At 39.8% G+C, this 24,606-nt stretch overlaps 1 protein-coding gene across 10 annotated transcripts in view; it reads right to left on the bottom strand.

Annotated features, from left to right (window-relative positions):
• The window catches only part of ptprma (protein tyrosine phosphatase receptor type Ma), a 194,643-nt gene that overhangs the window by 85,479 nt on the left and 84,558 nt on the right, over window positions 1-24,606 (bottom strand). For all 10 annotated transcript variants that reach the window (XM_089125528.1, XM_089125526.1, XM_089125529.1 and 7 more), the window contains exons 8-11: window positions 9,814-10,122; window positions 7,187-7,296; window positions 2,066-2,267; window positions 1,886-1,988 (exon numbers count right to left, since the gene is read on the bottom strand). In XM_089125528.1, coding sequence (XP_088981654.1) covers window positions 1,886-1,988; window positions 2,066-2,267; window positions 7,187-7,296; window positions 9,814-10,122 — 724 coding nt within the window. The remainder of the gene's footprint in view (window positions 1-1,885; window positions 1,989-2,065; window positions 2,268-7,186; window positions 7,297-9,813; window positions 10,123-24,606) is intronic.

The raw sequence follows: 24,606 nt of genomic DNA on the forward strand, positions 1-24,606 counted from the left end.
GATTGAATACGCTCGATCCGGTGATCATGTGACTAGTTACGCTCGATCCAGTGATCATGTGACTGAATACGCTCGATCCAGTGATCATGTGACTGAATACGCTCGATCCAGTGATCATGTGACTAGTTACGCTCGATCCGGTGATCATGTGACTAGTTACGCTCGATCCAGTGATCATGTGACTGAATACGCTCGATCCAGTGATCATGTGACTGAATACGCTCGATCCAGTGATCATGTGACTAGTTACGATCGATTAAACCGGTCTAAACGGGATTATAATCGACGATCTTTATAAACATTACACTGAACTTTTCCCCTCTCTCCTGAACTGAGGCCTTTCCAAACGTAGTGTACATGACTTCACGTCTCCCGAACTCCTCTTCCACGCTGCCGGACTCCTAATGGAGGCTTTCAGACCCGCAGGAACAGATTAAGCTGAACAGGAGCGTTTCCGAGCCATTAGATCCGCGCGCGGGTCTGAGAGACGCACAGTAAGTGCAGGTCCGGTTTCACAGCATCCCGACGCAGCGCTGAGTGTTTCCAATAACACTCACATTTACATTTATTCATTCTGCAGATGCTTTTATCTTCACTCGTACGCCGACCCGTGACCAGAACGATCTGCTGAATTATGGATCATTATCATCACAAGCGCACGTTTACCTGCGCATCGCTCGGGCGGACAGTGAGACGATGCTCGTTTCAGAACGGCCTCGTTTCAGGACCACACACACACACACACTACAAACTGTGAGATTCTCATGCTTTTACACCACCTGTCGAAGTTTGGGATCGGTTTGAATGTGTTTATAAAAGAGTCTCTTCTGCTCACCAAGCCTGTGTTTATTTGATTTAAAAAAATATTGTTAAATATTGTGACAATTTGTGAATATACACAAATTGTTTGGCCAGGGCTCACTTGTAAATGAGATATTTATCTCAATGTAAATAAAAATAAAGGTTAAATAAAAAATACAGTAAAGTGTAATTTATTCCTGATGTTCAGCATCATTACGCCAGTCTTCAGTGTCACATGACCCTTCAGAAATCACTCTAATATGAGGATCTGATGCTCAGTTATGATTATTATCAGTGTTGAAAACAGTTGTGTACATTTGCATTCATCAAAGAATCCTGAAATAAAAATATGTACAGTTTTTGGACGTGAAAAATAACAAATCACTGTATAATTTACAGTGAAAAACTGTAAATTGACATTCCCACAATTCCCGTTATTGTTACTTTTGCTGAAATAACTGTCATAGATTTCAAATTTTTTCTCATCGGTTATGTACATTAAGGTCTGTGTTACATTTAATGTTCTTGAATTAACGTTTATTGTTTTTTGTTGTTACCATTATGGTGATCAGTGTGTGTGTGTGTTCTGCATATTATGAGCTGTGATTAATCATGTGACTCATATCCACTGTGATTGGTGGATGTCAAAACAGATATCAGTACTTTAATATGTTGGTAAATTAACATTACATCAAATAATAAAATACATTTTTTACTGTAAATTTAAGTTAAGTCTGTAAAACCTCAAATGTTTTTTTACGTGACATTTCTGGTAACCACATTATTTTGAATTATTTTAAAAACATCAAGTTTCGAAACACTTCTGATTATATAACGTATATAATGCAGTTCTTCTATTCCAGCAAAATAACTAGTTTAATTAATTTAAATTACTCAATGAAAGGCTGCAAACTGAATCAACATGTATATTTCTGTACATTTTTATTTATAAATCTAGTTCTATATTTCCTATAATATGTTTATCATATTTTTTTTATATTCATTCATTTGTTTGTTTCATTTTATTGTTTTAATGTTCAAGCAAATGCAATAACTCTATTTAATAATGATAATGGCAGTGCACCTGACGGGCGCTCCTCGACTCCGGGCCGGCTTCAGCAGAACCGTCACTGTGCTGTCGCTCTGGTTCAGCGGACTCTCCTGCTCGTATCCCGGCATACGCGGAGCTGTGTGAGTGACAGACGACATATGAGCGCACACACACACACACACGCACACACTCTCACACACACACGGCTCTTACGTGAGATCTTGGTGGTGAACTGCGTGATGACGGGCGGCCCGTATCCCTTCACCGTGCTGGCTCTGATGGTGAAGGAGTACGTGGATCCGGGATAGAGGCCCGGGAACACGTGTGACGTCTCGTTGCTGGACTTCAGGACCTTCCCGCTCTGATTGGTCAAGTTGAACTCGGGGTCGAAGGAGCTGACGGCCTTGTAGAAGATCTGCCGACACCAACACAACACACGTTACAGGAGCCGCTGACGGACAGAAGCTCCGCCCACCGCAAGTCCCATTGGCCCACAGCCATCTTCGCTACGAATATTTAACATGCAATCAAAACTGACTCTATTTTCATGTCTTATCGTGACCGATTCATCGTGACGTGAACATTTCAGTATTTTCAACATTTGTGTGGACAGTATTATAGAATTTCACCAGTTTTCCAGCACAGATTTGAAATATTAAAATTTGAGGGTTTCAATGTGAATTGTTTAAGACATACATTTAGGTATTGTAACTTGTAGTGTGAAATAAAATTATTAATAAATAATAAAAAAAAAGTCTTAATTTTTATAATTAGAGTTAAACAATAATAATAATCATAGCACAGAAACACTGTTAAAAACCCATCTTTTTAAGAATGTGTTTGTGTCTTAATTGGTGTTAATGTATCTTAATTGTTAATGTGTTTTACTTTTGTACTGTGATTGTAGCGCTTTGGGTAGAAGAAAAGCGCAATATAAATAAAATGTATTATTATTATTATTATTATAATTACAAAATATATAACAAAATAATACATTAAATATTATTCATTTATTCTTAATATTTAAAAAAAAAATATTTGTGTTAATAATAATAATTTATTCATTTGTTATTTATTTTATTTTTACAATTATTATTATTAGTAGTAATACACATTTTAAATATACTGGTATATATAAATAAATAATAATAATAAAAAATTGTCAAGTCGACTAAGGTCAAGCTACTAATTCAGAATAAAAATAATCTAATATTTCATGTTTGCTTGCATGTGATGTTGCCAATAACCATCATCAGAGAACCATGATGTTAAATAATTCCTAAATATCACCTTCTAGTAAAGTTTTGAAGTGTAAAGGTTCGTTTGAAAGAAAGCGAGTGTGTGTGTGTGTGTGAAAGCCTCCCCGCAGACACACGAGATCCAGAGCCGTTATGATCATAATTCTCCTGGATGATGCAGGAAGCGTTTCTGAATATAATCTTTCATTATGATGGAGAGCAGACGGGGAGCTCCACTTTTGTTCTCTTTCGTTCTCTTCAGGAGACGAGACGCCCTGCGCTTCTAATACAACGTAATGAAAAGTAGCTGAGGGGCTTCATTTGCATAAATCATTCAGTTGCTAATGTGCGCCGCTAACGCCACTCCGTCCTGATCCGGTGTGAGAGCGCAGGGACTCTCTGCCGTTAGACCTGAAGCCCTGATCCCTCAGCATATTCCTGATCAACAAACACTGGCATTAATGTGCAGCGGGAATGATGAATTATGCATGCAAGCATCTTTATTCTGGATGAGCAGAAATACACTCGATCAGGACGCATCAGCTGATGCCAGAGCGAAGAATTCCAGCTCGCGAAGAGGACACTCGTCTGCCATTGGTTGGACAAACAGATGTCCCCACCCCCAAACGCACACTATTGGTCGAGACATTGAAAAAAATCAGCATTAAAACGTTTTTTTTAATTAAAACTATTAAAAAGTGTATTAAAATAATAGATAATAGAGATTCTTAAAAACCTTAAAGTGCCCTATTCTGCTGTTTTAAAGTTTCCTAATGTTGTTTCTGAGTCTCCTACGACAGATTCACATTCACCCACGCTCAGAAACACTGTAATGTCCTCATAATCTCCACTGCAGCTTCAGCTCTGAAACGCTTCTGTGTAGATTCAGTCTCTCTAAGCTCCGCCTCTCTGAGAGCTGCTCTGCTGTGATTGGTCAGAAACACTGTAATGTCCTCATAATCTCCACTGCAGCTTCAGCTCTGAAACGCTTCTGTGTAGATTCAGTCTCTCTAAGCTCCGCCTCTCTGAGCGCTGCTCTGCTGTGATTGGTCAGAAACACTGTAATGTCCTCATAATAGATTCAGTCTCTCTAAGCTCCGCCTCTCTGAGTGCTGCTCTGCTGTGATTGGTCAGAAACACTGTAATGTCCTCATAATCTCCACTCACACTGAACAACACGAGCCGAACTCTCCAGTCTCAGATACACTAGTGTTTGAGGGCGGGGCTAAGAGATGCTGCTCAGCCAATCAACACCAGAGGCAGGCGTTATGCTAATTAGTTACATTATTACACTCTGGATGAAAGATAATATCCAGAAAATACATAATAGGGGCGCTTAAAGAAAAAAGACACGTGAAATAGGAAAAACATCATGTGTAGTTGATAAAGTCAAATCCAGAACAGGCCATTTACCGGGATCTCATCATTCCTGTGTTCCTGAGCATGAGCAGAGCCCTTTACCCAGAATGCTCTGGGCCGACCGCACCAAATGACAAGCAGCAGAAGCTCACGAGTGCGACAGAACACACACCCCATCACTGCATGGGGCGAATCACACACACACGCCGAGCGCTCGGGTCCTCCAGATCGCGGCCTGACACGTCCACACACACACACACACACACACACCGTGCGCACTGTCATCAGCACAGGAACGTGACAGCTTAATTGCTCAAATTTCCACAAATGAAGTTCTGCAACAATGAGTCTTTTGAGCGGCGCTTTGTTCAGAGCTTCTCGGCACACAATGAGTCACACGCTTCTGGAATAATCAAAACGACACACAATGTCCCGTCACACACACACACACACCGTGAGCTTCAACAATGGACACGCACACACCTCGCTGTTCTTTCAAAATAATATTAGGAAGTCATATTTACTCAAAGAAATGTGTTTTTTGTGGAGCATTAAGATGTTTTGTACTGTGACATCATTCTCATGACCTTTTTTTATTTTAATGAAAATGACTTTTTCACAAATGCTAATCTTTTGCACGAGGTATTGTGCAATCAAATATGATCTTTTTTTGTTTGGGCGAGATTCATCTTTATGGTAAAGAAATCAGTTCTGTATAACAACATTAAAAATACAGATTATTCATTGGCATCGACGGGTACATGAACGGGATCTCGTCTTTATAGCGGAAACGCTGCTTTAGATTATTAATATGGTCTTCACACTGCGAGGTTCTCCGGGGAACCGGATCTGGTTCTGGAGCGAAACCTGTTTCAGATCCTGGAGAGATTCAGCAGCGGTTCACATTCAGGAACGATTTATATTATGATTAAATATGAAAACGTTTTCCCTGAACATCCTCCAGGGTATTTTATTTATTTATTTATTTATTTATTTATTTTATTTGACAGGGACCGTGTACATTAATTAGCATTACTGCAAATGTACTAGAATTAGCCAAAAGGCTATTTTTCATCCGTTGGACAGATGTTGATATTGTCTACCTTAAAAAAAACAGCAGTTAAAACTTTACAAAGAAAATACAAAATATAAAAACAATAAAAATAGCTAAATCCTTTAGGTAAATACAGTGTACAAATAAACATTTTGGCAAAATATAAATGTTGAAAACAGCATGTGTTCATGACCGACATTCAGAGCCGAGTGAGGAAGTGGAGGCGGGGCTCATTTGCATATTCATAGAAGCGCGCATACTAATGAGGCGAGGGTGTCGAGTTACATTCAAGATATTTTAAGTACCTTGTTTTTTAAATATGTCATTTTGGTGATAATAGGGATAACATGATCGACTACAGAAATGATCAAAGTTTGCTAAAATGTTGTTCAGTTTTCTACGGTGGCCGAGAGGTGCAAAACAAATCACAATTATGAAAACAAAAAAACAAGTCAGAAAACACAACGACAAATCTGAAAACAAATTAACAAGTCAGAAAACACAACGACAAGTCAGACAAAACGGAAAAGGTAGGTATATGTGGCGAATGGAATACTGATCGCTGATTGGACGAGACATCTGTCAATCAAGACATACAGAAAGTACAGCAGACTGCGCCTGCGGCAGAAGAAAGATTGATTCGCATGTGTATGTGTAAATATTAGCTGTCTATTTAGCCGGCTAATTTAGTGATATTATGGAGAACAAAACTTTTCAAATTAAAATCTTCCTACCACTATTAGTAAACGCGACTCCTTTAAGCTTGCGTTCGGTTATCCACTGGACCGTGCTGCCTAGTTCAAAGTAAACTAGTGAAACAACTGAAACCAGCGCTGTTTTGTTCTCTATTTGTTCTTACTGACCGAGAAACCGCTTCAGATGATTCAGTGACGAACGAATCCGACTGTTATGCACGCGCGTTTGGCCAATTCATGAAAAGGAGATAAGAATCGAACCAACGAATGATTAATATCGCAATTTGTTTTCAGATTTGTTGTTGTGTTTTCTGAATTGTTATTTTGTTTTCTGAATTGTCGTTGTGTTTTCTGGCTTGTTTTTTTGTTTTCATAATTGTGATTTGTTTTGCACCTCTCGCCCACCGTAGTTTTCCGATCAGAGATGACACATATTTCCATGTGGTTCTGGCTCAGACTCTCTTCAGTTGAGGATCATGTTCAGTTGCCGTAACATGTTTCCTCTCGCCTGTGATTCCCACATTCCCGTGAGGCCATCGCTCCGGCATGTGCTCTGTTTGTTATTCCAGTGCCCTACAAATCCAGGAGTCGTCCTCAAACACGGAGAACAAGAGCTCGGCGTTCAGATCGTCCTCTGAGAAACACGAGAACGAGTCGAGACACAGTCGAGACGTAAGTGGTGATACTCAGGTCTCAGATCAGTGGATATCTGACTGGTTTTGTCCGTCATGAATCATGTTGAATATCTGTCAGCTGTTAAATTAGATAATAGCAGTTTAGCTCAAGCAATGCGAATGTTGTTCAGTGTGTGTTTAGCGATTACAGAAAACACACTTCAGCAGAACATGATCAGGAACCCTTATTGGTCACACACACGTTTGAAGAATATTTGGGTGTAATATGTCTCAGTTTACTTTATTTTGCTCTTCTGTCTCTCCAGCGTGTCTCAGATCGACAGTCAGTGTGTGTGTGTGTGTGTGTGACTCACCTCGTACTGCGTGATGACCCCGTAGGTCTGCAGCGGCTCTCTCCAGCGGAGGCCGATCTTCTCCTCAAACGAGCTTCCCTGGACCGACTCCAGCGGGACGGCGCCGGGCACTGGACACACACGGGTCGATCACACACACATTGATTTAAAGAGACACTGACTTATTTCAAATCAATATTCTCTTGCGTTCAATACAGAACTTATTTCCAAACGCCTTCAAGCGTGAGGAGGATCATTCATCAGTTCAGGAATCAGGAAGCGCTTGACTTCGGCCGGACAGCTCGCGTCTCCTCGCGTTTACACAGAACAAACCGTTCATGATGTAGAAGAGCGACACGAACGGCCTCCTCCCTGACGAACACTGTGTTTTCAATGGTTTCAAATCTAATTAAACTTTTTTTAAATAAAAGCCAGTGTTGTAGTCGAGACCACCTCACTCGAGTCTGAGTCAAGACCGAGACCAGAGAGAGTCGAGTCCGAGACCAGAGACGGTCGAGTCCGAGTTGAGACCGAGACCAGTGAGGGTTGATTACCTAATTTACTCTTATTTACTTAGAGAAATCCTTTTTTTTTTTTTTTACTTAATTTACTTAGAGTTTAAAAAATATGATCAGTTTAGGGTAAAAAGGCCACATAGTAGGTGGTGTTAAAAGTAATTTTATTAAAATTTGTCATGCGCAGTTGCACACTAGAAAATCACCAATCACTGGGCATGTCAATCAATTTAAAGAAATATTTTATTAACATACATTAATAATCATGAAAAATATTTTTAATTGAACTCGAGTGGACTCGGGAATAATTCCGAGTCCTAAAAAAAAAAATGTTCGAGTACGAGTCAATTCCGAGTCCAAATGCACACGAGTCCATGACAAGACCAAGACCATTAAAATATGGTCTCGAGACCGAGTCCGAGACGAGTCCGAGTCTCGAGTACTACAACACTGATAAAAGATGTCAATGTTTATCATATGAACTCTTAATATAACTTCATCTCCAGTGCCACCATTTCATTGGTTTTCCTGTTGTATTATGTATTTGTGTATTTGGACCCTCTTGAAAATGAGATGTTGCATCTCAAGTCTATCCATTAATAAATTTAATTAAATTGAATTGAAACGAAATGTGAGGAAAGTATCAGCAGAAACACAAAACACACCAAAATAAAAGCTTGGCTTAGCTTGAAGAAATTATGACAGAAATATATTATTATTTGTACAGTAGAATGTGCTTCTCAAAATAATATATATTTTTCTGTTTTAACTTCAACAGTAAAAAAAAACAATTTCATAAAGCCTTTTTACAGTAACACTTCATTCATTTGTTCAGGTAATTTTGTATGAATTAAACTGATTTGAAGTGACATGATTTTTGAATATTACAATTTAAGATTAATATCCAGGACAATTAAAACAGATAACACAGAAATTGGGAAAACTAAAACAAAAACACTTTTTTAAAGGGTATTAATTTTTTTTCCCGCTTAAACCTTTAATAATGATTGTTAAACTTAGACTTAATTAGACATGTTTTTGATAGAAAACTTGTTTTACCATTAAAATAGAACGAAGACAAATTGGAATTTGTGAAAAATTAGAAAAGTAAAAATATACAACAAATAAATAATTAAGGTGTTAATGTTTAACGAAGTAAAAACGAAGTAGAACTACTTAAGTACTAAAATGCTGTATCTGTCCTCTACTAGAGTATTGTTTTTTCTCATACTTCTACTTTTACTTCAGTCGATATTTTCGATGAATTTAATACTTTTACTTCGATATTTTTTTAATGTTCCGCTAGTTACTCGTTACAATTATAAAAATTTTACGAATCATTCGTTGCAAGTTGGCTTTCATGCTGCCTAAATCACACGCCAGTTGTATAGGGTAATGGTATTGATTGACACACACATTGACAACTAAAGCAGGGGTTGTCCTGCAATGACATTTTTTTGGCGGCCGCCAAAGCGCCTTATTTGATTACTAGTTCAAACTTTTGACTGCTTTCTTTAATAATTGCATGACACAATACTTGTACTTTTACTTTTAGTACTTAAGTAGTGAATTTTAAAATAAACTACTTGCATTACTAAAGTACAGAAAATGTTGAATTCTTTAGTCCTTCTACTTAAGTGTGGTGCTTAAAGAGCACTTGAACTTTTACTCAAGTCCGGGTTTCTAGTACTTTATATCTCGGAATTAAATTGATTAGACGATAAGAAAGTTAAATATTTAAAAAAATCCCGAAACACAGAATCTGTAGGAAAATACACGATTTCATCGGGACATAAAAGGCTATATATGAAGAGTTCAGATGCAAAAGCCTCTAAGTGCCATTTGAAATTTTGTTCTAGAATGACCATTTTTATCAAGCTTGTATATTTAAGTTCAGTGATTTCACTTGAATGGCAATGATAATTACCTATTAATTGTTATTTAAGTGAAATTACTGAACTTAAATATACAAGTTTGATAAAAATCATCATTAAAGAAGAAAATTTCAAATGGCATTTAGAGGCTTTTGCATCTGAACTCTTCATATATAATTGTATAAGTGTCATGATGTGTTTGATTGCTAATGTTCTCTATGAGCATGTAAACAGGAAGGTGTGTGTGAGTGTGTCGTACCGTCCTCGTCGGTCAGCACGCGCAGCGCCTCGCTCTCCTTCACGCCCTCGCGGTTGCGCAGGAGCAGTCGCACGCTCACGTTGGTGTACGGCGGGAGGCTGCGGATGGTGTGTTGCGGCGGCACACTCGGCGTATCGTAACACACCTCCTCGCGCGTCTCCTCTTTAGCGCTGGCCGTGTAGCGGTACTGCACCGTCAGGTTGTAGCTGTAGCAGCGCGTCACGTTGTATCCGAACGGCTCCCAGCGGATGGTGAACTGCCGGGACTTGATGTCCACGACCTGGAGTCTGCGAGGCCCGTGCATGGGATCTGAAGCAGGAGCGGGGCTTTAGTAACAGCGTACTCAAATACAGACAAAATTATAAAGTAAATCTGCCGTTCTCAATGTGAATATACAGTGTTCCTGCGATGTACAGCGTCACGTGATCCTCCAGAAATCACTCGAATATTCGGATCTGACGCTCAGTTATGATTATTATCAGTTGTGCTGAAGCTCGAGTCTCTAGGGTCACATGACACCTGAGTGACGTCACAGAGTTGCATTGTGATGACCTCAGAGGATCTCCTTCAGAATAGAGTGCCGAAGTGATGACGTCACTTTGTAGGACAACCCGGAAGCTAGCGGCGCATGGGTTCCCTCGGTCGAAAAGCAATGCATTTTCCCCATAGACTTTTGGAAAATCGCAAAAAATAAGGTCTGTGTTCAACAAAGAGTTGAGACCCTTACACGTTTTGTCTAGCAAGATAATCTTTACAAGTTAATCCAAAATTTATGTAAAGATTTTAAAAAACACAATCAGACACAATAAAGTTTAAAAAACCATAAGCAGGTTATAACTGTGTGTTCTGTGTCATAGATCAAAACGTGAAAATATTTAGAGGTTTTGTTCACCACAGACCTTATTTCAGGCCATTTAGCAAAAACCCATTCAAAAATCCCATAGGCTTTAGAGCGAGGGAACCGTAGTGCTAAAATGCTAACTCACTTCCGCGTTTTGGCCTACAGAGTGACGTCGTAACTTCGGCACTCTATAGAGAGCCTAAGTCCCTCCCCTTCCGGTCGACCACCATGGGACCTTATTTGGAAAAAGTCAATGGCGAGAGACAACAAATATTTTGATCTGGTTTGAATTGTGCCCTGAATTACACATGTGATGTTTGGCAATTTAAAAGATACATTTTAAAGTAAATAAAGTCGCAGTTTGATGTAAAACCGTTGAGGTATAAGACGTAATTACAAAGACTACAAACCCCAAAGGCGCACATTTTCTCTCAATGAATGAAGCTAACTTTACTGAGGCTAATGTCTATCATTGTTTCTACAGTCTTACGTTATAATCGTAACGTTACGAGTGTTTTGTACCAGACTGCACACACACACACACACGAGCAGCGGATCAAACTCGTTGTTTCGCTTCCTGGGAGATGTAGTTCACAGAGCGATTTTCACATAAAACTAAATGTTACTCTTCTGTTTTATGACAAACTGTGACGTTTTTGACTTTCAGAATTATCTTTTAAATTGACAAACATCATATGTGTAATTGAGGGCACAGTTCAGACGGAATAAAAAGATAAGTCGTCTCTCGCCATTGACTACCATTCATATTTTTTTTTTTTTCCGAAATAAGGTCCCATGAGCCGGAAGCGGAGGGGCGGGACTTAGGCTCTCTATGACATACAACTTGAATGAGATATAAAGTGTTTTGAGATCTGACAGAAGCAACAGGAGGAATAATTGCATGTTGGTTAAAAAAAAATGAATATTAAGAAATGATATTTTGCTTAAAACAGATGAAGGAGCATTAGATATTTGTGACATTCTTTTCATGACAATGTGTTTCTATCTGAATAAGAATTCAAACTTTTGTTAAATCAATTGCTATAAACTCCATCGATGTTTTGGTGAGATTCCCGCAGTAACAGAATAAAGCATGTTCTGTAAGCGTGTGCGAATGCGAGCTGACGTGTTCCGGCGCGCTCGACTCCCTCGGGAACGCAGCGCTGGTAATGGGATCAATTTCCATTCCGCCTCGATCCGAGAACCATTTCTGTGGGATTTGGCTGCACAGCTCTCGTGTTCACGGCGCCGAGGCAATCTGCTGTTCCTGATGAGGAACCGAGGAGCTTAACCTGCTTCTCCTCTTCACACACACACACACACACCTGTTCACGCGGAGCGGGTGTATTACTGCACAGGGAAATGAAGCGAGCTCATCTTTATTCTGTGCATGTGTGGCTGAAGATTAAAACAAGGGTTTGGAAACAGCGTTTAATCAGGAGTGTGTGCGGATCCACTCCAGGAGAGAGTTTAACACACACACACACACACACACACATTAATCATTAACACCGGCCCTCCATCCCTGCAGTCGACACACACTCGCCTTCAACAAGACAAAGACTGAGAACAGACTGTTCGTGTGTGTGTGTGTGTGTGTGCATCGTCCTGAGGGAAACACACTGCATTTCATCTTTAACAGGCCTGAGATCAGATTCTAATGTCAGATGAAGGACTCCATTAACAGCAGATCATGAACACACACTCATGTTCATCATCATCATCGCATCAGATGAAGCGCTGCTCGTTTCCCTGTCGGTCTGTGTGAAAGTGAGCAGTCACACACACACAATAACCAGAGCGTGGATCTTTGGGCTCACGGCTTTCTCCATCACACACACACTGAAGCATTATGGGATACGTGTAACTGAAGACTGACACCAATACATCAGATATATTATTGCAAAATAAACACCGAATTCCCTGTAATCTGTATTGCATATTTAAAAAAAAAAATGAAATATGATATGAAATATTAATTTGAGTGTAGTACTGTGAAAGATTATTCCAATGTGAATCTACAGTAAGTCTGACCCTCCAGAAATCACTCAAATATGAGGATCTGACGCTCAGTTATGAGTATGGTCAGTGTTGGACACGTGTGTGTTATAAAGGTTATAAACGCGTCACGCTCGCTGTTCTCGGCTCGTTCCCTCAGGAGTGAGACTGCGGATGAAAGACTTCGACAGCGAGAACAATCGAGCACTTCGGCGCTGCGCTATTGTACAATATCCGAATTTAAAACTTTTAAATGAGAGCTTGATATTCTGCAAAGACGGAAACCTGGTGATTTTCTCTTTCACTTCCATCTCAGGCTGTTTCTAAAGTGGTGTGTGAGAGAGAGAGAGAGAGAGAGAGAGAGAGAGAGAGAGAGAGAGAGAGAGAGAGAGAGAGAGATGAAATGGCCGGATGGAGGACAGCGTCTCTGATTGAGAGAGAAGTGCTGCCGTAACAGAGGAGGGAAACCCTGCTGATCCTGAAGGGGAATAATGAGACTCTGAGCATTAGAGCCCGAATAACAGAGAGAGAGAGAGAGAGAGAGAGAGAGACTGGTTTCTCTTTTGACTTTTAAAACTCTTTTAATCAAACAGCTAGTTAAAAAGCATTATTTTCACCACACAGACAAGACAAAAAAATGATATATATATATATATATATATATGAAAAAAAAAATATATATATATATATATATATATATATATGAAGAGTTCAGATGCAAAAGCCTCTAAATGCCATTTGAAATTTTCTTCTAGAATGGTCATTTTTATCAAGCTTGTATATTTAAGTTCAGTAATTTCACTTGAATGGCAATGATAATCACCTATTAATTGTAATTTAAGTGAAATTACTGAACTTAAATATACAAGTTTGATAAAAATCATCATTAAAGAAGAAAATTTCAAATGGCATTTAGAGGCTTTTGCATCTGAACTCTTCATATATAATAAAATAAAATACATCAAAATAATAATATAAATGAAAACTCTGAGAGAGAGAGAGACACACACACAATGACCGGGACCAGAGCCTTTCCATCTCAACACAATCATGTCATCAATAAAGATTTTCACTTATTCACACCATTATGACTGACTTAAAGGTGACATTATGCCTCTTTTCACCTGATGTATAAATCTCTCACGTCCCAGAATGTGTGTGTGAAATATCAGCTCAAGATTTCTAGACTGAGAAAAGATAGAAAATGTATTTTTGGCTTATGTGGATGAAAGACTACAACTCCCAGAATGCACTTGCTTCACTGCTCTAAGAGGCCACGCCCACCGGTAAAAGAGCGCGAGGCTGTGAGACGCAGCGGTCTCGTATCTCTCACGGAGGAGCGGGGATTTTCTTAGCGGTGTTGAAACGCACATCGACTTGCGATCACTCGTTTAGTGTTCATGTAAACACGACATTCAGATCCACCAATCGGAATCAATTCAGTTAGATTGAAACAAAAGCTGTGCATGTAAACAATGAATGGCGAATCCCGGACATCGACGGCCGTACATGTCGGTGACCCCGACTACTCAGCTTTCTCCACAGAACAAGAGCCTGCTAGCTTAGCTTCCAAAACAAGATGGCCGACACTATCACTATACGTCCCAATTCGCTTACTTATACTACGCCCTAAAAGTATGTACTCTTTTTGTGAGGAAAAAGTACTTACTTTTGAGTGTGTAGCAAAAAAGTAGGCAAGCTTAAATTGGGACATACTATCGCATCATCTTTAACGGACGGCTCTGTCGCGTGTCAATCATCTCGTCCCAGTTAAAATCCTCCATTCAATCTAATTTGATTTCTTACGGTATCGGAGCACGTTAGTCTGCCAGTCGTGGGTCTTTCATGTGTATACTTTCCTCGTGTTTTGCAATTAGAATATAATGATGCATTTAAAAAGTAATGGCTAAACGTATCCTTACAAAAGTTCACAATGATGCGGCAGATGCAATATAATGTGGAGAACAGAGAATAAATTAATTTTCGTCAGGTCAGATCGTGTTAATTAATCACTCAAACCTCTTTATCTAAACCTCTCGACATAACCGCGGGACTCGCGCGTCCTCCGTGTCTGTAGTTTTTTTTAACACTTTTTACTCGTGTTTGTAGTTCTAACCGAATCCTCGTTCAACGCGCAAAGGGTTGTGGGCTATATTAGCCGTTAGAGTGTGCATCGATCTACACTTCGGATTCTGACCGGAAAAAGTAGACCATCCGGGTATCTTTGAAACACTCATTTCAACATACTACGGTTTGGGACGCACTAATTCTATTTTCGACGGATAGTATGCGAATTGGGACGCAGCTATAGTGTTCATTCTGTAAGTGAGATCGCCCTCTATGGGCGGGTTGAGGACATGCGGGACTGACTGGAGTCTTTAGCCTCTGGACAAAACAACGTCCGATCAGGCAAAACGACGATTTTGATGTCATCCGTAGGGTTGGGTATCGAGAATCGAGTATCGATTTGGAACCGAGACTAACCTTTAGTTTTTCCCGGAATCGTTCAAAAGTTAAAATTTCGATTCCTAGTTTCGATATTCACAGTCCGCCGAGCGGAAGAAGAAACCGCTGAACAACACCAACGAAGAAGCGGAAGTGTTGGCATAACCGCGCGAGTCGAACATGATTACCTTACGTCGGCGATCCAAAGTGTGGCTTCACTTTTCTAAAAATAACGAAATCTTGGCAAAATGCTAAATTTGTGACAGAAGGAGTATTTCCTTCAGAAAGGCCGTTGGTTAGCAAGGTTAGCTAACCTTTTTTGACCCTGCCTCTTAAAAGAATCGGAATCGAGAATCGTTAGGAACCGGAATCGAAACAAGGAATCGGAATCAGAATCGTTCAAATTCAAATGATACCCAACCCTAGTCATCAGAGGATTTTTTCCAGATAAAACATACATAAATCTCTCGTCTCAGGGGGATATGAGGGGGGGAAACATGGTAATTCGAAAATACTACAGGTTTCTTACTAATACAAAGTTTAATGCTAAAGTATTCCTTTGAGAGATATGGCTGTATGAACAGTGTTGTGAATAAAAGTGTTATTAGTGTGTTCTCTGCCCTTCAGACTCCAGCTTTATCTCACAGATTCCCTGCTGACACTCACTGAAACACTATTAACAATCTATTGATTAACCGGAGCGGAGAGGAAAACTCCAGCAGACAAATCACTCGTATTCACACACACACACACACACACTCTCTCTGTGTTTATGTGCTGATAAAGCAGACAGTTCTTGTGTTTCACTCACACTATAAACAACATAACCCCGAGCAGACTGAGAGGGAGATAAGACACACACACACACACACACACACACTTTCAAAAATAAATCAACCACATATTTGAAGTTTAAACATCTACATTCTGTGACACAACAACAGTGGCATTTGTAAAATGAAGTGAGAGACGCTGCATCCTCTCACACACTCGTCCTCCATTAATCTTCATATAACCGAGACTCGCTGTAGTTGTGTGTGTCAGCCGTTTCTGAGGCGCGGTCTCCACACACTCTGGTCTCTGAGCTTCGGTGGGACGTCCCGGCTTGAGACGCGTCGCAGTTAAACTCTATCGAACACTGTATTCGTCCGTGACCTTCCTCACACACACTGGAAACAGAAGCACCTCTATAACCGCTATAAGGAGCGGATCAGTCAGGGACACAGGGGTCAAAGGTCAAGGTCGACCCTCAAAGTGAGATGGATGACTTTCATTAGTGTGTAAATCCGAGGATGAGGCTACGCTCCATAAACTCCACACGCTTTTACCCAGAACTCCTTGCTCATGGGAAACGAGTGTGTGCTAAAAAATAATAGCCTCTAAAGTTAAACTCAAGATAGATGTGAGCAGATCCTAATAAAAAACGGTGTGTGTGTGTGTGTGGTCAGCAGCTTTGACCGTCAGTAATAAGATTTGGTCCGGCTGGGATCATTGATATTCCCTGCACTGGTCCATTCCCCACGAGTCCCGCTTTAAAGCGCTCAAATAACTCTAATTGACATTTAGATCAACGCCTGACATTTAAATAACGCCAGCGTTATCATTGTCACATTATTGCCTTTCACTGCTCATCTGTCCTCGGCTCACCTGGACACGCACAGCACTGTATGCAAAACAATAATCATATCTCTGACGTCTCCATGTCCGACGAGAGCCGGATGGGGAGAATAAAAGCATTAGTCCCGCATGAAGGAGAACAAATTGAGCGAAGCTGAAGAGAAATGCTTTTCCTTCTGGAGAAGAGAGAGTGTGTGTGTGTGTGAGTGAGAGAGAGAGAGTGTGTTTTCCATTAACTCTTTTCCATTAAACTGCTCTCTGTACTTATTGTATATATATATTTTTTTTTTATTGTGATATATTTATGCATAATATGGAAATGTTTGTTTTTTTTGTTGCTTTTATTTATCTACATATATGTTTGTATATTACTATTGCTTTGGCAATATTGTGCTATTTTGCACAGTCATGCCAATAAAGCTCAATTGAACTGAATTGATTTGAGTGTGTGTGTGTGAGAGAGAGAGAGAGAGAGAGAGAGAGAGAGAGAGAGAGTGTGTGTGTGTGTGTGTGTGTGTGTGTATTATAAATACTAGAAGGTAGTTCAGGGGGAAACTGAAAACATGACTGGACAACTAGATTTCTTTCCTTGCTCTGATTGCGAGTTTGATGTGAAGGTCAACAGACACACACTCGACACTCTCACCTGTGTTACACACTTAACACTCTACACACTCTGTACTATGATGGGGATGTTAGACCGTACCATAGTACCGAGACAGCTCTCATTCTGCTCTTATCATCCGATCGTGGTTGTATCTCTCTATTAGTGTTACTCGATCATAGTGCTGCATTTGATCACAACATTCTTTGAAATAGTCTAGAAAACTATGTTGGCATTAGTGGAACTGCATTAGCATGGTTTAAATCACACTTATCTGACCGTTATCAGTTTGTATCAGTAAATGAAGAGATGTTTTATCGATCACAAGTTCAGTATGGCGTACCACAAGGCTCAGTACTAGGACCGCTGCTGTTCGCTCTGTACATGCTGCCATTAGGAGATATCATTAGGAAACATGTCATTAGCTTTCACTGTTATGCTGATGATACCCAGCTGTATATTTCTTCAAAACCTAACGAAACTTACCAACTCACAAAATTAACGGAATGCATAGCTGATATAAAAAAGTGGATGACTAATAATTTCCTACTACTAAATTCTGAAAAATCATAGATTCTAATTATTGGACAAAAACTTCCACACGTTACAGCCTGGAATACTGTCTAAAGGTGCGTTCCATTCGACCGTAAGTGGACTGCGAAGTGGACTTCACAGGGTATTTCGCCATCTTAAATGAGATTCCAATTCGAAGGGAACGAACATGTTCAGTTCAAAGGGCACTGCAAACGGCATAGGGAATAAGGGAACATCGATACATCACTTCACAGGAAGTCAGTGAAGTCCACTTGAACTGATATACCGTGTTCAGGGAGTAGGGAGCAGTGGACACTGCATAGGGACCCTGTCGAATGGAACGCACCTTAACACTCGATGGCTGCTCTGTTAAGTCTTCGTCATCGGTAAGGAACCTGTGTGTGTGTGTGTGTGCTCTTTAATACCAATCTCTCATTTGAAAGTCATGTGTCTAGTATCTGTAGAACCGCATTTTACCATCTTAATTACGCCATATGCTCTCATTGACAAATGAAGAACAGTTAGTTCATGCGTTCATGACCTCAAGGCTAGATTACTGTAATAGATTACTCTACTGGGTGGTCGCCCTGCACGCTTAATAAACAAACTCCAGCTAGTCCAAAACGCAGCCGCTCCAGTTCTTACCAGAACCAGGAAGTATGACCATCAGTGTTGGGTGTAACTAATTACTAAGTAATTAGTTACTGTAATTTAATTACTTTTCCCTTGAAAATGTAAAGTAAGGGATTACTCTTCATTTATCTGTAATTTAATAACAGTTACTTCTGACGTAATTGAGGTAAATACTGTGTATAGATCAATCTGATCTCACATTGATTCGTATGCATTTTATGAGGTGTCTAAATATTATGACCGCACTCGTACAAATTTGTGTAAAATATGTATGAAAAAAGTGTGAAATGTCTTGAGATCAGACATAAAACAATAGTGGGTTTAACATCAAAATGTATTGTCTGATGCTAAAAAGTATGTTTTTATAATGTAACCTTCTCCACCTTGGTCAGTTTAAGGATAATTCATGCAATTTTATAGTATTTATTTGAGAGAATTAAAACAGATTCATGTCTATCCTTGTATTATTCAGCTGGTTGAGATTGATATGGGATTTTGAAAGTAATTAGTAATTAAAAGTAATTAAATACTTTTTAGAGAGAGTAATTAGTACAGTAATCTAACTACACTGTTAAAGAGGTAATTAGTAACTTGTAATTAATTACTTTTTTAGAGTAACTAACCCAACACTGATGACCATATTAGCCCGGTTCGGTCAACCCTGCATTGGCTGCCTATTAAACATCGTATACATTTTTAAAAATTGCTGATTACGTATAGACCTTATGTAGCCCCGCCCCTTTTCAGTGCTACGCTCGTAGTCTTTTGACTTCCGGTCTGTATTTCCACAGCAATCTTGCATACGTACGAATGAACTGCTCGTAAAAAAATTTGACATTTGTTAAAGGTGCCTTCTGGAACTAAAAATCAAAAAATATTCCATATTCCATAACAGATGGGGGCAGTATACCTCCAGAAAATGTGTTGTGCCGCTGCCGCACGCACTCACGTCTTCAAACAACACAAACGAGCGCCGTTTTGCTCTCTTTCTCCGCATATTATTCAAATCATTTGACACGATAGTAAAAGGTGGGAAGACCGCAGTTTCACGTGGAGCATTTGGAGATTTTTAGAGATCAGAGACTAAATGAACAACATCTCAACACTAAATGATGAAGACCGACTCATAGACGCCTGTCTCAAAAACAAGCTGTTGCATTTCGACGATATGGGAAAATAAAAGCCTGCAGGCTATTATTTTAAGTTTACGGTATTCGTTTTGTTCATATTACACTTTTATTGTTAGTTTGAATTAATTTGACAGACAGCATTCGCTGATGTTGATCAACCTAGCGCCATTCAAAGCTGCCAACTCTCACGAATTCACCGTGAGACACATGCAATTAACACTTAGCAAGCAGGTTAGTTAAGTTCTCAGATTCTGTCAATTTTATTATGCAATTCAAACAATAAATACCGTTTTGGCGCTTGTACATGTTACACCACAGATCCCTAGCGCACGTGAACCGATCGTCTCTACTAGCTAATGGAAAAAAAACCCGAACACTGTTGAAAGATACCGTATGCTACAACTTACCAAAATGTATTCCTCATGCATAATGTCAACCAATCATTTTTTGAACTCTTCCCTGAACTGAAATGTAGTAATGGGCTGTATTTCCACACGACTGACATCAGGTTCAAGTACACACAAGCCGGCGCGAGCGCGACTCACTCGTGTACTGCAGTTTGGCTGGTCGTAATGTTGCCCGGCCGCATACCGCCTCCCATGGCCGGAACTGGTATTACGACACCTACCGGGCCGGGGCTAGTCATTTAGCATGCTAATTTAGGTTTATATCTCGGCAGCACTATAACTTGTCAGTTTTTTAATTACATCATTGCACTTATTTCTTCTCATTCTTTTGATGCGTGTAGCTCATTTTTTGGATATTTTTACCTCAATTATTACATAATGCCACCTTTAAGACATCTGCTTTACAATGCTTATGATAAACATTACAATGCTCATGATAACTTTTGTTAACTCTACAATAGGTAAATCCACTTCACCAGCTAATTACTCCTGGACAGCGATGGCATAGAAATATACAGAGCGAAAAACGGAAGTTCAAAGATAATATTCTAAAGATGACTGCGCCCAAGTTTCTCTGGTGCAGAAGGTCTATAAAGCACTAAATGGTTTCGCTCCGCAGTACTTGATTATTTAAATTTTGGTCTGAAAGTACCTTTACATTGAACCAAAAATTGAAAAACTGAAGAAAATCAACAACATAAAAGTGGTGCATACAACTAATGCAGCTCTTAGGCTGCATAGTTTAGATCAGCCGGAACCGGGAACACGTCCCGTAAATCCTGATGTACTTGGTACATCAAAAGATGACGGATGGCATCTACGCTAATATCAGTTTCTCTGTTTATCCCGAGGGACCCTTTATGGTGGACCTGCGTCTGGACCCATCCCGCCTCATCCTTAAAGGTGGAATACCTAAGATTTTTGCATTAAAATATCCCAAAATCACAAGGCCAGTGTTATATATTTAGTTAAGATGATAACTTACAATATTCCAAATGTTTCAAACATTGTTTAAATCGCGAGAAAATTTTGATTTTAACCAAGGAAACGGGACGTGTGAGCAGGGGTGAGCTGGGAGTCGCCAGTCAATCGCGTCATACCTCGGTTTCCGCTCGTACTGCGTGTAGTCCTAAACAAATGCGGAAGTTGTAGTTGTGCGTTAGCGTCTATCAAGCAACAAACGGCAGCTTGTTTCGCGCATTTGTTATGGAATGGAGCACAATTATTCTTTTCATTTATTCTCGGAATGTGAACTGTTGGCTGTAAAGGGGCTCACACCTGAAAAATCTAATAACATCAGCTATTGTTATTCAAGCAGCTGATTTCTGTAAATAAATGCAAAACTAATGCATATTGCAGCATAGGGCGAAGTCAGGATCCATTAGCAACGATTTGAGACAAAAATAAGTCACTTCATCCAGTGACTCGTACATTAACATCTGTGATAACTAATTTACTTTTAAACCTGACTTTTCTTGCGGTTGTTTCAGTTTAATGAAAAACAAGCATGTCATTAAACGCAACGTTTATAGAAATCGAACTTTACCTCATCCATGACAACTAATTTTCGATTCCCGTCTGACTGATTTATCCACGGTGGAGTTGAAAACAACAGTTCCCATCATTCCGCGTTCCTCCACGGCGTCATCAAGCAAAGCCGTTGTTGTTGTTTTGAATGTAGCGCCCTCTAGCGGCATCTAAATCTTAGGTATTGCAGCTTTAAGTGCCGACCTCATCGACACGACTGATCCTCAACATCTCGTCTCCAAACCGCCGTGATTACTTCGACTTCCAAACAGATGGAAATGGACAATTCTCTTAATGTTTCGATCCAATTTGTTTTGTAATCACTGTTCTTTCGTTTAAGCCTGGGTTCTCCCAAGGTTTTGTTCTCCATTCAATCACCTGATGGAGTTTGGTTGCCTTGGCTTTGGCTTCCTCAGTCGGGGCCATTTAATATTCAACAATATTATTGATCTGTGTTGTATTATCTTCATGTTATCACTGTGAAGCTGCTTTGATACAATCTGTATTGTAAAAAGTGCTATATAAATAAATGTGACTTGACTCGACACTCGACATTCTCACTTGTGTGTATCCACTCGACAACATTCAGTCCAACTCTTTCAGAAACATACAGGAATAAAGAGATACACTATAAAAGAGCAATATCAAAAGCAATGCAGAGCTGGAGAGAGTGTTTGATGTGTGTGTGTGTGTCCCTGGTGTGCCATTCACGTGTGTTTCAGAGAACATAAAGGCAGAGCGCCAAAGAACAACTTGAAGAATCAACGCTTTATTGTTTTTGAAAAATCCCTCGACGATAAGAAGCGAGACGGACGGATTCCTGCAATATCAACAAACCCATCTGGGTAACGCACTGCTTTCATCCTTATCAAAGCTCTTTCATATCGCCGGCAAGCGGAGCAATAATGACAGCTTTTGAAAACCCACAATCAAAACTCAATTACTCTACCCAGAGTGCACTTGTGCACAAAAGATGGCGCTCGCCGGGCGTCTCTGGAATAAAGCGAGATCCGCTCTTGCCTTTCCGTCGGGAAAAACTCGCGCATCTGCATCCGATCCGTCTCAATGTCTCATTCACCGCTCCTCATGATGTCATCGGCCGAGAGGAGAATAGAGCGATGACATCACTTCATTACAGCGACCATCGAGGTCAGATGGAGTGTGTGTGTGTTCAATCCATGTGTGTAGTGTGTATGACGTCAAAAAGAGCGTTTTTGAAGCCCAAAAGTGGGCGGTGCGGACGTCGCCATCTTGGATGAGCTGGATGAGTCCCAGCTGAGGACCCGAGCAATCCGATTGGTTCAAAGCTTTTTATTGGGAAATCGCTTTAGTGCCTGCTTACAAATACAGATATCACTGTATTATATAAGTTTTTTTGAACTACGTTATAACGACCATTAATGTTTTTTAACGTATGTTTCATATATTAGTATATTACCGAAGCTGTAGATTGTGAAATGAAACATTTCTCGTTCTTAGTGTTTTATTAGTTAGCTTAGATAGTAGCATAGCATATCGCTATCCGAAATGATTAGAGATAACGTTTTTTTTTCACCATCTACGATATTTTTCGATAAAAAAAATTAATTCTCAAGCTTAATTCTGTTTATATTATGCCTTATTGCTTAATGACAATGTCGCAAAACATAACTATATAACTTTAACGATATAAATAATCAGGATAAAAATAAAAGATTGTTACATGAATTAAAGTTTGATTGATTGCATTAAGAATCGCGAGAACTAGATCAGGCATATTACCGGGGTCCTAAACTGGGACTCAACACTTCACCACACCAGACAACCGAACATGTGCAGCGAGGCGGATTAGCGAAGGTGACGCGACGCTAACGCTAACAGTGACATCAGTGGAAATCCACCTGTCACTCAAGTGGCCACGCCCTTATTTAAGAAGAACTTTAAGTTTGAGTTCACCCGCCTCACAGTCGTCATGAAGAGCAAAGTTAGTGATATAGACCAAAACCACGTTTAACACCAGACTGTAAACATGTTTATTTCTGCTGTACAGTTGGGCCTTTTAACATGCGGGTCTATGGGAGTGAGTTTCTTCTGCAGCGCCTCTAGTGGCCAGAGGAGGAACTGCAGGTTAACTCACTCAGTGCTGGATTAAAGAGAGAGACGGGAAGGTTAACGCTTGGTTCAGTCGTACTAGTAGTGAACCTCAGCAGCTGAGCGTAAGTGTGTGACACAGTCATGTGACACTCCTGCGGTCAGTGACGCGAGCGGGCGGACGTCGGGTAACATGATGTCTGACCAACACACACTATATATCAGATTATGAACATCTGAATAGTCAACATAATAATAATACAAAAAAGTATACAATTAAATAAAAAAATAAAATAATAATAAAAAATATTATAAAATAATAAAATGAAAACAATAAAAAGAAAAAAAAAGAAAATAATAAAATAAAAATAAAATATCTAATGTGAGTAAATGGTGACAGAATTTACATTTTTGGCCGAACTTTGTGGAACACCAGTATGGATTGAAAACTTTTCCCAGTAACCACAGTCACTCTAGGATTTTAATTGCACTCAAGAACACGTTAGTTTACGTTGGTTTTAAGAACACTAACGTAGTTCGTTTAGGGAGCGAGGCGCATTCCTTCGTTCCTCTGGTGTGAAGTGTGTGTGTGTGTGTGTGTGTGTGAAGTTGCCCGGAGCACTGGCTCTTCCCATAGGGATCGGAAGAGAGTAACTCCGGAGTAATGCCCTACTTCAGGGATGCAGCTCCAGTTAGAACATCACACACACACACACACACACTCAGTCTCGCACAAAATCAAAACTAGTTTCAAAACTTATGGAGACTAATTGAAAGGACAAACTGAAAATAAAAAACAGAAGCTAAATTAAAAATTCACAACGAGATAAAAACAATGGACATCATGACAGAGTGTGTGTGTGTGTGCAGCGAATGAACGCTGGCGGATGGGAACGTCGTGCGACTGTGTGTGCAAAAACACAAACAATCTGTTTAAGAGTTTCGTCTCATTTTGACTCCGTCTATTTATCCGTATCTGGGGCTTTT

The sequence above is a fragment of the Pimephales promelas genome, chromosome 22 (assembly GCF_988280905.1).
Source record: "Pimephales promelas chromosome 22, fPimPro1.hap1.1, whole genome shotgun sequence".
NCBI classification, from domain to species: Eukaryota; Metazoa; Chordata; class Actinopteri; order Cypriniformes; family Leuciscidae; genus Pimephales; species Pimephales promelas.